This window comes from Barbatula barbatula, assembly GCF_947034865.1.
Source record: "Barbatula barbatula genome assembly, chromosome: 14".
In the NCBI taxonomy this organism is placed as follows: domain Eukaryota; kingdom Metazoa; phylum Chordata; class Actinopteri; order Cypriniformes; family Nemacheilidae; genus Barbatula; species Barbatula barbatula.
In genome coordinates this window covers 11,245,801-11,260,306 of record NC_136777.1, presented here as the reverse complement: position 1 = coordinate 11,260,306, position 14,506 = coordinate 11,245,801, and the positions used below count along the sequence as shown (strand labels likewise).

General features: G+C 40.6%; 2 protein-coding genes across 3 annotated transcripts in view; both read left to right on the top strand.

Moving 5' to 3' along the window:
* Positions 1-5,464, top strand: part of ndst2a (N-deacetylase/N-sulfotransferase (heparan glucosaminyl) 2a) — an 85,885-nt gene extending 80,421 nt beyond the window's left edge. For both annotated transcript variants that reach the window (XM_079472618.1, XM_079472619.1), the window contains 10 exons: positions 2-187; positions 632-760; positions 1,515-1,697; positions 1,794-1,890; positions 2,012-2,135; positions 2,430-2,604; positions 2,824-2,994; positions 3,700-3,809; positions 4,166-4,268; positions 4,435-5,464. In XM_079472618.1, coding sequence (XP_079328744.1) covers positions 2-187; positions 632-760; positions 1,515-1,697; positions 1,794-1,890; positions 2,012-2,135; positions 2,430-2,604; positions 2,824-2,994; positions 3,700-3,809; positions 4,166-4,268; positions 4,435-4,560 — 1,404 coding nt within the window. In that variant the 3' untranslated portion in view covers positions 4,561-5,464. The remainder of the gene's footprint in view (position 1; positions 188-631; positions 761-1,514; positions 1,698-1,793; positions 1,891-2,011; positions 2,136-2,429; positions 2,605-2,823; positions 2,995-3,699; positions 3,810-4,165; positions 4,269-4,434) is intronic.
* Positions 5,465-8,752: 3,288 nt separating this feature from the next.
* LOC306903903 (arylsulfatase I) lies at positions 8,753-10,989 on the top strand (the record flags this gene model as incomplete). The annotated part of the gene is made up of 3 exons (XM_079473443.1): positions 8,753-9,030; positions 9,486-9,818; positions 9,900-10,989. The coding sequence occupies 3 exons, from the start codon at positions 8,753-8,755 to the stop codon at positions 10,987-10,989; spliced, it is 1,701 nt and encodes a 566-aa protein (XP_079329569.1).
* Positions 10,990-14,506: the final 3,517 nt, after the last annotated feature.

Here is a 14,506-nt window from a genome sequence, read left to right as displayed (position 1 = left end):
GGAGCATGGTATTCCCACAGACATGGGGTACGCTGTGGCCCCCCATCATTCCGGAGTTTACCCTGTACACAGCCAACTGTATGAGGCCTGGACGAGTGTATGGGGGATCACAGTGACCAGCACGGAAGAATATCCACACCTGAGACCAGCACGACATCGCAGGGGCTTTTTACACTCTGGCATAAAGGTACAAAAATTATCAGGTTTTGTGTTTATATGCATCATTGATACTTTTGGGTTTTAATATGCATTATATACAAATACATAGTTGTTGAATTCTGCTAATGTCACCAAGGTGATGTTACGACTTATGTTGATTAATGTTTAATTCATCTTATAAAGGATTTGCGGGGCAAATCAGGACAAATCTGAAAAATAATCCTTATTGTTCGGTGGACAATTCATGAAGAATGATTACAAACAATAGACATTTGTTTTGCTCATGTTTCATTAGTGAGGCCCAGTGTCTTCAAATCCGAGAAACCTGAATGCGGTTATTGTATCCTGAGCTCAAATTGATCCCACCATTACCGGATGAAATGATTAATGGGCGTTTCAACCCTTCCAATAAAACCACATCTGTGTTCACTGAGCATGTCTGTACCAGTATTTAACCTCCCTCTGTCTGCAGGTGTTGCCCAGGCAGACGTGTGGCCTTTTTACGCACACCATCTTCTATAATGAGTACCCTGGAGGATCTCGCGAGCTGGACAAAAGCATTCGTGGAGGAGAGCTCTTCCTCACAGTCCTCCTTAATCCTGTGAGTAGACACAAGCCGCATCGCATTTGGACTGTTTGGTCTTTTGTTTTCCCAGCCTGTGCGCTCGCGTGTGTTTGTTTAGAGAACGGAAACCGGTATGTTTTTCTTTTTGGCCGTGTTTGTTTACACGTCCCAGAGCCCTAAGTGGTGACAGAGTCTGCTCTTGTGTGTTTTTGTTTGTTTGGTAGTGCAGCGGCTGGAAACAAACTTGATTTTGATCTTTGTAATAGGACTGGGCAGTTTATAACATATAGCAGTTGAGATTTTGGTAGCTTTGTTTGACCGTAGATATATTTGTGCAGATATCAGTGGGCGGGACTTTTGTATGTTATTTACTAATGTCCCAAACAAGTGAACACATAGAAGAACTTTTTGTTATCATTATAATTTTTTGGGGGGGGGCATGATGTAATATAAAATTATTCAAATTTGGTAAAAGATAATAATAAAAATTATACAGTGTATATAACCAGATTATTTATCTAATAATGTTATATAATATAAAACATATAATATAAACAAAATATAGGCATAGGAATAGCTATTATTATTAGTAGTAGTAGTATTAGTGTTATTGTTGTGGGGGTTTTATACAATTATTTATAATAAATGTATAACATTTTAATGCATTTGATTAAATGTTTTATGCCATTATCAACTAAATATATATTTCCAAAGCTTTCCTTTAATAAAATTACATTAATGTTGCTAAATTAACATAACTTACACTGCTAACACTATTCCACTCCCACAGATCAGCATCTTTATGACTCACCTGTCTAACTATGGAAACGATCGACTCGGCCTCTATACCTTCGAGTCTCTGGTGAAGTTTGTGCAGTGTTGGACCAACCTGCGACTACAGACTCTGCCCCCTATTCAACTAGCAGAGAGATACTTCCAGATCTTTCCAGAGGAGATGGACCCCCTATGGCAGGTAAAAGATTAGAATCAGTTTGTATACTCTATGCGTTTTGCATTATTACTGTGATGTAATAGGACGACATAAGAAAACATTCATCATCTCTCTCAGAACCCCTGTCATGACAAGAGGCATAAAGACATTTGGTCCAAGGAGAAGACTTGTGATAGGCTACCCAAATTTTTGGTGATTGGCCCACAGAAAACCGGTTAGCGTCTTTACTTTTACTACTGTTTCCAGTCTCAAATGTAAAAGCATGGTTAATTTGAGGTTGTTCAAACAAAATGACAACCTTGTAAGATGTTTGATGTTCACTTTCCTGTTCACAGGTACCACCGCTTTGCACTCCTTTCTCACCCTTCATCCTGCCATGACCAGCAACTTCCCCAGTTCCGTCACCTTTGAGGAGATCCAGTTCTTTAACGGGCCTAACTATCACAGCGGCATTGACTGGTAAGCGCAAAACTGTCCCACCAGTCCAATGTAACAGAGCCTGAAGGCTCATAAATTAATCCGTTGTTTCACCCCTTCACCTTATAATAATGTAAATTACACAGTGTACGTTTTCATATTGAACCTTGTTACCTTCCGCTTACGTGATTACAATGGATTTGAATAGTGAGACACTGTCTGACGTGTGATTTAGTGGAAGACTAAACCCAGCCTGGTTTAATTTAGCAAATAAAACCGCTGTGTCTGATATGCTGGTGCAGTTATTCTGTTTTTAAGTGTCCTCCTGTCCTGCAGGTATATGGACTTCTTTCCCTTTCCCTCAAACGTCAGCACAGACTTCATGTTTGAGAAAAGTGCCAACTACTTTGACACAGACGTGGTTCCCAAGAGGGCTGCAGCCTTACTGCCCAGAGCCAAGATCATAGCATTGCTTATCAACCCAGCTGACAGAGCTTACTCCTGGTACCAGGTACTCTCTCCTTCTTTCGCTATCTTTTCTTAAACCTGACCTGTGGGGATTGCTTTCTGTTAGAGAAAATCAGAAATATTAGCATGTGGATGGTTAATGTAATATTGCCCCGTATGACATATGGCTTTATTGCTTCCTAAACTCTCTGTAGGTCGCTTTGAATAAAAGTGTATGCTAAATGACGATATGTAAATGTTAATGGTTTCGTGTTTGTTTCAGCATCAGCGAGCACATCAGGATCCAGCTGCTATAAACCACACCTTCCATGAGGTGGTGACAGCCGGACCCTCTGCATCTAAAGAACTATTGGTCCTTCAGAATCGCACCCTTAAGCCGGGAATGTACGCCACACATCTGGAGCGCTGGCTGGTACACTACCAGATCAGACAGGTATAGTTATTTTTCTGTGGATTGTAAAGTTATTTCTTCCCTTTAGGTTTATGGTGTGCTGGGCTTTTGATTCGAGACATACATTTAATATTTTTGAGGATATCATATTTGTAGTTCTCTTGGTTATTTTGGTCCGGACCCAAAACAAAATGTATTTAGTGCTTGTTCGCCTAGCTTTCAGACTGGCATTTAACAGCGAACCTAACGATACCAAACCTAACAGCTTACATGTTAAGTCGCAACGTGATTGGACAGCTTTTATTATTTCTATGTTAAAACTGAGCTTACAGGACATCCAAAACAATGCTTTGTACTGGGTTATACATGCTCAGTGTATACCTGCCCATATGCATGAATTTTTAGCAAGCCGTTAACTCCTGAAGAGATTGTGAAGTGTTTAATGCAGTCAAAACAGTCCACTTGTTTGTTGTGCACCAGGGTTTCAGGTGGCAGCCTTCACACTTACACAAATAAACCGCACTAACAGATCAATCGCACCAGAGTTTGTTTTAATCGAACCAAACATGCCATATATGAACACACCCATAGTCTTTCTTGCTTTATTCTCTTTTAGTCTTTGCTTTACAACGTGAATTATAAATGAACATCTCACTAATCAGAACTAAATGCATTGTTTAATTGTTGATGTGCATTAATCCTGCGTAATATGATTTTCTAATTACTGTGTGTTACACCCTTCATTAGCTCCATATCGTAGATGGCACCCTGCTCCGATCTAACCCAGCTCTGGTGATGGACGGCATCCAGCGGTTTCTGGGGGTCACACCCATCTTCAACTACACCCAAGCCCTTGTGTGAGTTTACTTGGCACCTCATTGTATTTTTAAAGGTCTCATGCTTTAAGAGACTGTTCACCCAAAATGAACATTCTGTCATTTACTCGACACCAGATTGTTTCAAACCGGCATACATTTCTTTGTTCTACTGAACACAAAGGAAGCTATTTGGAAGATTGTCAGTAACCAAACAGATCTCATAGCCCATTTTCTGCCATAGTATGGAAAATAAATACTATGGGAGTCAATGGGGGATGAGATCTGTTTGGTTACTGACAGTCTTCCAAATATCTTCCTTTAAATCCCTTGAACTATCCCTTTAAAATGAGTTTAAAGGTACATTTAGTAAAACATACGTTTTGTGTGTATTGCAGTTTTGATGAGGGTAAAGGATTTTGGTGTCAGAGGTTGGAAGGAGGGCGTCCTAAGTGTCTGGGGAAGAGTAAAGGCAGAAAATATCCAGAAATGACCCCTGAGGTAAGCAACCATCTCATCTCTCACTGTCCTATAAGTTACTTTCTCTATACCGTCTCTTACGGATGCCAGTTGCCAGGACTCTTGGTTATAGACGTTTCATTTACCAGCAGTGAGAATCCCAAAGAGTTTCATGTTTATCCTTAAACATGGTTTTGTGTTTTCTCAGACACGTGCCTTCCTGACCGACTACTATCGAGAGCATAACCTGGAACTGTTACGGCTGCTGAATCGACTGGGTCAGGCTTTACCCTCGTGGCTCAGAGAGGAGCTGCAGAGCACCAGCTGGAGTTGAGAGAACTAAACCTGCATCTCCAGTATCCCAACACCAAAAAAACAGTTTCCACTCACTACAGAGAAACCAGGAGAGAGACTTTTCATTGAAAGCACTCCACATGAACTCTGTTAAGAACTGTAGTAGCAGTGATGAGATGGGCTGTGACTATGACCGACCGGTTTGAGACGGACAAATAGGGGCAGTTCTTTGCTACCAAGGTGCTGACACAGGCTCATTCTGAGATGAAGAAGTGAAACTCTGGGAAATGTGCTCCCTCGCCGACTTCCTCTTCTAATAAGACAGGCCTGCTTTTTAGGACAAGAACTGATCTGGACAAGCATGAATTTAACGGTGACCGAAGAGTGTTAAATACAATCTAATACTCATACGAAACACACACTGTCTAGCCTTGCTCAGCCGTCTGAGGAGTGATTGTAAAACATTGTACATTTCAAAGCATTGTATATTTTGGGTCTGGGTGGGTGGGATTGTAACTGAATAGACATCAGTGCAGCGTGACAGCGATTAAGTACAGACAGAGCTCTGTTTGAGCAGGACCACAAATCTACAGCCCTTCTCTTTTCCACACACACACATAAACGCACAAAGCTGGATCAGAAAGCAAACGGTAATGCAGTTGAGGAAGTGGTCCGTACATTGTCTCGTCTACCAGTATAATCCAATCTAAAGCATTTATTTCAAGTGTCTTATCCCCGTATTTATCCTAGCCATACACTTTTCTCTACACTACACACACAGAAAGTTCATATTGTTGTATGAAAGAAGCTGTGAATGGGGAAAGAGAAAGGCTGGTGTATGATTTGTGGTCTGTCCTGAACAATGAAAAGCTGCTGTCTTTTTTGTAAAAAAATGTATTTTAAATTCTCAACACAGTATTATCTCTAATAAACTTTTAGAGAGGTTGGGAATGTTTGTCTCATTTTGTGTGATTTTATTTGATGCAAAGACTTTTGAGGGTAAAGAAACACTTTTAAAAAGCCAATTGCCTTTTTTGTAGTGCAGTTTGAGATGATGAATCGAAATTGAAATTTACAGCTGTTTGGAAAATTGAAATGTAAGCTTATTCAGCCATCGTGAAGATTAAGTTATGATTTGATTTGTCCCACTTTAGGTATACAAACTGTACTTGCAAGATTGAAAATACTGTACCGTGTACAGTAAATTCCGAGATTGTCACAGAAATGAAATGAGTCGCTCTAAGGGTCATCTTCAGCCTCTTTCTACTATGGTAGTCAGTGGGGCCCAAGATCTGTTTGGTTACAAGCATACTTCCAAAAACTCTGCGTTCATCAGAACAAAGACATTTATGCAAACTTGAGGGTGAGTAAATGAAGACAGAATTTTCTTTTTTGCGTTGCTGTTCCGTTGTCAACCCCATTACTCTCACCACAGAGCACACTGCTGCATAATGAACTTCCTGTGGAACCATGGGTAAGAAGTATCGTGCAAACACATCAACATCATGCAATAATAGCCTGATAGTCAGTTTTCCTTTCGGTATCCACTCAAATATGTTTTTTTGTCATACCTTTTCTCTCCACATAGTGTCGCTACAGACTTTATTTTTAACGCTCATCGTCTCACTCACCTCAAGTTGCATACACGTACACCCGAAATGTTTTCACCTCCATCTTTTAGGGAAAGTTCACCCAAAAATGAAAATGCTGTCATGATATACTCGCCCCTCTTGTCATTTCAAACCTGTGTGACTTTCTTTCTGCTGCTGAACCCCAAAGAATATTGGTAACCGAATGGGTAACAACATTGTTCGGTTACCAACATTCCTCAAAATATCTTCTTTTGTGTTCTGCAGAAGAAGAAAAGCAATACGGCTTGAAATGTCAAGAGGGTGAGTAAATGGTGATAGAATTTTTATTTTGGGCTGAATTGTCACTTTAATAACACAATCTAAAAGGCTTTATTGGCTGTTCAGAAGGTAAGAAATAAAGGTTTACACCTCTTGTGAGTGTGGATCATTCTTGTATATTTAGTTTGGTGTCACTGGTGTCCAAAGTAGCTGGAATGTTTCTGGGACCGGAGCAGTCAAGACAATGTAAATGATTACTGCTTGCAAGTAAGACTCTTGTGAAACTTGTGTGTTGTCCTTTACTGTATGTTGCTCTTTATATTTATTTGATTCATATTTATTTATTGCTTTGAATGCCTAAGAGCTTCTGCCCTTATAACATAACTCGACATCTGTTTAGTTTCTCAGTGTACCTCTGTGGTCTCCATGGATGAGGGTTAAACAACACATACCAAAGGAATAATTTCAGTTCAGATCTGCTTTGTGTTCCCCAGTGGCCCTAATATATTAAAAGTAATGCCTTTGGGCTTTCCTAAAGCCCAATCACAATCAATAGCCCCATATACTGTACATTCAATGGACAACACCGGTTATTTGAATCATTTTTCTCTATATCACTGTCTCTCTGCCATTGTTTTTTTTCTCTCTGTCCTTCCACCATTTTCTCTCCCTGCTCTGAAATGGCTGTGAAATTTCCTGCTTAGGTGAGACTGTCGTCTGTTTTGGCTTAATGTAGGAAATCAACTCATTTGGTGGCATTGATTTCCTTTCAGCTACATTGGGGCGAAAGCTGGCCGAGCAAACCTGAGAGCGGTCGATTGCCCCTCAGAGGTCCTCTCGCTCACCGGATGTGTTGCTGTTGTTTTGCCACTCTTTCTTGTCATCTTCATATGTGTAATTGTAACAGTAATCTACAGTTACGTCCGCTTACCTAAAGGTGATCCTCCTGTAAATGTGAATGTTCGAAAATGTCAGTAATGTACGTTGTTTAGTTAGTGTTGTCAGGGCCTCTGGTTTTGTTATAATGGAGATCCTTTACAGTTCAATGGCAGCTTTATTTTGATTTATCGAATTGGTGTTTCACAACATGACAGGTTCGGTGACGTTGTTCATGTGGTTGCTATTGAATCTTTATGGAACTACTGGAGATATGCAAATTTTGCAAATGCGTTTCATTTTGTAAGGGGGGGCGGTCATTGAAAGCTGCAAAGCCATCTGGTTCTGAACTTGTGACGTTGATCATCTGGATGAATACATAATAGCGTGTCACACCCACACAGCCTCAACATCCATCCAGTGTATTGGACCACCTGGTATAAGGGTTCAGTACAAATAAGTCCCTTTAAATACATTTTTTCATATGTTAAACCTTAACAGTAGAAACAGATGCTCTATACCGTTTATGGGATAATTGGATTTTCTTTGTATTTAGCAGATCTCCCTCAGTGTTCGGTAGCGGCCTTCCGTGCACACTTCCACAGTAAAATATCACTTAGTGTCTGTACAGGAAAGTCAGCCTCCACGGTCTGTGTTCTGGGAACTCATAATGAGGTAAACGCCTTTCTGTGGTTCTCAACTAATTCAAGGATCAATGAAAGAACATTTGAGGTTCATCCCACAACACTGCCATATCTGCACTGGTGCTTTTTGTTTTGCTATCCTGGTCTAATGTCTGACTTTGGAAATTATGAGAAAGTGTGTGGGCGTGTGCTTGCATGCACAACGGATGTAATACACGTGTCGACCAGCAGGCATAGTTCACTAAACAAAATCAGTTATGTGTCTATACAGTAAGTCCATGGTGTTTGGTTACCAATGTTCTTCAAAATATCTGCAGTAGAAAGTCAGTCATGGGTTTGGAATGACAGAGGGTGAATTAATGATGACGTTATTTACATTTTTGGGTTAAATGTTTAAATGTGGATTAAACCTCACATTTCCTGTAGTTTTGCCTTATTTGCTTTATGTCCTTTTGTGGACACAGCATAATTCAGTTAATGTTATGTCATTTTAAAGTTAATGCTAAAAGTTTGATTTTATATTGTAACCTGAAAACATTTCAAATTGAAATTCATATTTTTGTAATGTACATGAATGGAAAACACAGATACTTACCGTTCTATAATCCTGATTTTGTAGGTGTGTGTTTGTGGAATGTAGCATGGTGCTGTTAGAAAACAGCGCAGTCGTCTACACTCATAGGCAACATCCAAACCGATCGTACAGAGAAGAGCTGCATAATTTGTTTCTTTATCAGCACTTGTTTTTAGTTTTTCACTGATGGATCATTGTGACAGGATTTATCTGTTAATCTAGACTGGTTAAAGCTGAACGTACAAATTCACAGGCATGAAAGCAGCTTGGCGGATTGGTGTCCCCAATATGGATGCATTGGTGTTGGGCTGCTGCTTGTGCTTTGTGCATGGACTACTACACGCTACCGAGGGTTTAACTTCAGGAAGGGTTCTCCGCAAGGGCAAAGTTCCCCCACATATTGTTTTTGTGATGGTAGATGACCAAGGCTACAATGACGTCGGGTACCATGGCTCAGAGATCCACACGCCTGTGTTGGACCAGCTGGCTGGTGAGGGGGTGAAGCTGGAAAACTACTACGTTCAGCCCATCTGTTCCCCCTCACGTAGCCAGCTTATGACTGGACGGTAAGGGCACGGTTATCGAAAACAGTTTACAATTTCTAGATTAGAGGTTATTATGTTTATATATAAAATAAATAATTTAACTATTTATGATATAATCTACTTTGTCTTGTTTAATCAGCACTGTATATTCAGTTTTAGATGTTTTTATGGTGATTATTAGATTTACCAAAAATAAAATAATTACTCTTTCCTACAAAAAAATATCTATCTCATTTAAAGCTCACGTGACTTTGTATATTGTGCGGAAAACAAAAGAATATGACCTCAGTGCCCATCGACATTTTTTCATTAATGTTGTGTCAACTTGTTTTTTCTCTTGCGTTCCACAGAAAACATTTTTTTATGGATTTTCATCAACATAAATATGCTAAAATTATGATTCTTAATTTGCCCTTTAACCCTAACACATTTGTGGGTACAGACCTTCTGTGCTGACCTACTGTCCATTACTTCAGTTATCAGATTCATACTGGGCTTCAACACTCGATCATCCGTGCACGTCAGCCCCTCTGCTTGCCCCTCGACGTAACTACACTCCCTGAGCGGCTATGGCAGGCTGGCTACAGCACCCACATGGTCGGAAAGTGGCATTTAGGCTTCTGTCGACCCGAGTGTTTGCCAACCAGTCGTGGATTTCAAAGCTTCCTTGGCTCACTGACGGGCAGCGGTGACCATTTTACCTTCCAGAGCTGTGACGGCGCAGAGGCTTGTGGTTTCGACCTGCATGATGGAGCCCGGCCTGCCTGGGAGTTAAAGGGGAATTACTCTACAAGACTTTACACAGAGAGGTGAGACGATGCACATCAAATACAATAATATATACAATGATTCGTTTGTAGTGATTCTGACTAATGCAATTCTCTACGCAGAGTGAAGCAAATACTGAGAAGTCACAATCTGCGGAAGCCCCTGTTTCTATACGTGGCCCTCCAAGCTGTGCACACACCTTTACAAGCTCCTGCCCATCTTCTCAGACTCTACCAGCACCTTGGCAATAGACCCCGACGCCACTACGCTGCTATGATGAGCGCCGTGGACGATTCTGTAGGGGAGATTGTCAGAGAGTTACGGGAACAAGGCTACTACAACAACACGGTGCTCATCTACTCATCAGACAATGGGGGTCAACCTCTCTCGGGGGGCTGTAATTGGCCCCTGCGTGGCGGCAAAGGCTCCTACTGGGAAGGTGGAGTTAGAGCGGTTGGATTCGTACACAGCCCGCTTCTGAAAAAGAAAGGAAGGGTGAGTCGGGCTCTGATTCACATCTCAGATTGGTACCCGACCCTTCTGTCTCTTGCGGGTCTCCTTGTGCCTGATTCCAATCGTCTAGATGGTCACGATGTTTGGGGGTCCATAACCAGTGGCCTGCCCAGTCCACGGACTGAAATCCTTTTTAACATCGACCCAGTTTCACGCAGGCATGGTGAACCCCACCCCGGGCTGCTACCTCTCAACGGCTTCGGGATCTGGGATACAGGGGTGCGGGCAGCCCTTCGAGTCGGGGACTGGAAACTTTTGACAGGGAGTGTAGGTGACGGGGACTGGTTCCCGCCGCAGACGATGGCGGGAGGTCCCCAGCAGTGGCAGGGCATGGAAAAGAGACGAGACCAGCGGGGAAAGTCTGTCTGGCTTTTCAACGTCACCGCTGATCCTTACGAGAGGGCAGATTTGGCTGATGCGCGGCCTGAAGTAGTCAATATGCTGTTGACCCGTCTCGCTGAGTACAATCGAACCGCTGTGCCTCCACGCAACCCACCCGACGACCCAATGGCAGACCCGCAGCTTCACGGAGGGGTGTGGACACCTTGGCTTGGTGAGGAAGATCCAGGAGATGATGGGGAGGATTCAAATAGTGACAGCAGAAAAGGCAGATATAAAAGAACCTGCAGAGTCTGTAAACTCAGAGCTCTGTTCAGAAAGGTTCGTACTCGTATGCAAAGGGCGGCTTTATTCTTGTAGTTGGAAACAGGGGAATAATGCAGTCTAAAGGAGTTTATGCTGTTTGGTATAGCTGTCTGTTTATTGCAGTTCGTACAAAATTAGTTTTCTTGTATTTCAGTGAACACAGAAAGTGAATTCTTGTATTTTTTGTATTCCAGTGAATACAGAATGTTGCATGAGATGTTGACATGAACTAACAACAATAGATCACAACTATGATGGTCAGCCCTGTCCCATATATCACATTCTGTATGTTTAGTAGCTATGTTAGTAGGTATATGAGACCGAAGCATTAATCTATATGATGCAGTGGATGTAACATGCTGTTAATGTGATCTAGACAGCAGTGGCCTAGATTTAATCACATGTGGCTCCACAAGCACTTAATGGAGATAGTATTGTGCCTTTATTAGATGATCCAGTTATTTAACCACAGAAAATGATATAAGTAGTGCCACTGATTTGATAGGAAATAATACAGCACTTATATTGCTCTACGCTTGCTCGTGGATCAGCGCTTTCTTATCCACCCCCTACTTCACATTCGCACTCTTCTCAATCTCTGCCTCACGCCTCCACCTTTCTCCTACCTCTCGCTTTAATGCTTCTGCGCTATCCAAATCATCTCTGATGTAGCCCACCTCAGCCAGAACAACACTCACGCTTCCTCATTGTTTATGCACTTTCTGTTCCACCTGTTTCTCTTCCTCTTGATTTTCTCAGTTCGGGAGTAGCTCAGGTCAACGCATATGTTAAAGCGAAAAAGAACATCAAGCCACATAAATGACGAGCGATGAGTTCCTTTATTGAAAAAGAGGAACATTTGAAGAGGTAGAAGATCAGGAGGAGAATTATGTGATAGTGCTCCGTATTCAGGACTTGATGCATTTGTAAATTTGGCCTCATGTTAATGCTCATACTCTGATGTAATAACAAGTGTTCTTGTTTATAAAGCCTACATAATCTCCTATTCCTCAGAATCGGAAGGGAACGTCACCTCTGATTTCTTGGAAGTAACATGTTACCCCTGTGAGATATGGTCACACAGTGTAGTCACAAACCATAAATTAAATTAATAGAAAACAACCTCTATCCAGCTGCAAGGGAGTGACCCGTACTCAATGCAATTCGTATTGTGCAATTACACATGAATATTGTTTGCGAAATCCCACTGTGTCCCATATGTCTACATGTTTAAAAAGAATCAGAATCGAGGGCAATAGATGATACTATTATAGTTGTGATAATGTAAAACAGATGTTCCACAGAAAGAATTGTTGTGATCTCAAGGGTCGTCTTGTTCGGATTGATTAAGCCATGCCTATAACTGACGGTCGGATGTGCCTCTACTTGTCTTTGGATTGTTATGGCTGAATAATGCTTCATTTATTGATGGCTTTTTAAAGTGTTATAGTGTGGTCATCTCACAGGTTATGATGTTATGGTCTATATCATGTTTTTAGATAATAACAATGAAACTTTGTTATAAATGTTACTCCGCTTTACCGTATTAGACTGAACTTTAGAAATTAACAGAAGATATAACAATCAAACACCAGATATATTTTTGGATATTTCATATTAGTGTGTGCAGGACACTATAGTTAATCTATGTATACTGGTTATATTACTGCAGCATTATATTAATATATTACTGGTTATAATATGTCACAGTTTATTTTACAATCCTTACTTACAGTGGTCTACCTGTTTTGCGTAAGTGTTTTTTCTTTAAATTGGTTAATCTAAATTGGTTAGTCTATATAGACAGCTCATCAACCTAATTCATAAAGTGATTTGAGAGGAAAGTTAGTCAAATTCTACAAGGAATGCATTTAAATCAGAAATATAACAAAAAGATTCAATATGCCTAGAGGGACAGTCTTATCAATTGTGAAGAAATTCTGATGTCTGGCTGCTTTGACTGTATATCATATAGTTTTACTTTTATGGAATATCTTAAATATCATATATGATCTTCTTTTTATATACCGTATATCATATAGCCCATATCAAAGTTTTTTATGAAACATCAACTACAAATAATATCATATAAATCATATAGAATTTGTTTTATATGCTTTTAGAGTACTCCAGTTCATATCAGGCATCGTTTAAGGCTAGGAACGCCACTGCATCTTTCAGTTTCAAACGATCTCCAAATCCAGCGTTATATCCACCGTTTATATAACATTAATCACCCAAATGCAGAGAACAGACAAACACAGCTGATCTTTGTGAACGTAGTTCTCTCTCTCTCCTGCACACAAGTGAAAGTGACTTCTTTCTCCCGCTCTCCCTGGTTGATGCGTGGGCGTGCCACGTGCTTTTCCGGGAGAATTGTCCAATAAGGGACTAAGAAAAGTTGTTACGTAACGATTTTTCATGTTTGAAAAAAACTTTCCAAAAACCTGTATGAACACTGGGGGAGTGTATCAAGCAGAGAAATACTACGTCATATGTCCAACTCATTTTTTTGACAAGTTGACAATGTCAAGCATGAGAAGACAACAGGTTTAACATTGTAAATACGTCAGAATGCATGAAACACCGTTGCAGGGGTCGTGTGTTTAAGGCCCCGTGTCGTTCTTGTTCTCCTCTCAGCCCTGTACGCTCCTGTTCAACCTACTTATGGATCAAAGCACAATACTTGTCTAGGCCTGTTGACAACATGCATAATGAATAACTATTACAGAAACAAACAAACAAACTATCTAGTTGCACATTTATATTTTTGAAAAATTGTCATAATGACGGGGTTTGACTCCTCTTATTCTGTCCTTTACAGCCATAAGAAATATAACTTTATAATAATTATTATTCCGTTCTGTAAGCAGACGCAAGTGTTACAATTTCAGGATATTGCAGCACAAGTCACTACCTCCTCCTCTTTATCATTTACTTTGAAAATTCAATACAGCGCCAACCCCCTTCGTGAGGACTTCAACTGTGGAATGCACAATGAGCTAACCCAGAGAAAGAGAGAGCAATCCGAGTTACTCCCTCAACTGAATGCGAGTCATCCTGAACACATGCTGAGTTTGGCATCTCCCAAACATGCTGTAAGCATTTTTGTTCATTATTTTCTGGAATAGAATGTATGCTTCTACTATCAGACCGATAAATCTGTGTCCCGAGACATCACACCTGTCTCTGTGACAGCTCTGGGCTCTACGCACCAAAATGGGAGTCATGGAATGACAGACTTTTATTTTTTTTAGAAATGCTTCCTACATTGGATTTGCTGATGTGATTTTACAGGGCGGGTTTTGGAGAGAGGGCGTATGGTGGCATGGAGTTTGCCGGACGTCAGATAAATGGCTGGAATAGTAATATAATAACATTTTATTTTTCTTATGTTGATCTTTGGGTTAGATAATGTAATAAACTGAGCAGTGTGTGTGATCTAATCATGCTGAAGCCTCTAATTTTAGTGTTGCTTCATTAGAAATCCAACATGAACTTATATTACATTGTATATTGAATAGTAACTGTAAACCTTCACCAACAGGCCTGATAATGGCACCTGTATTTA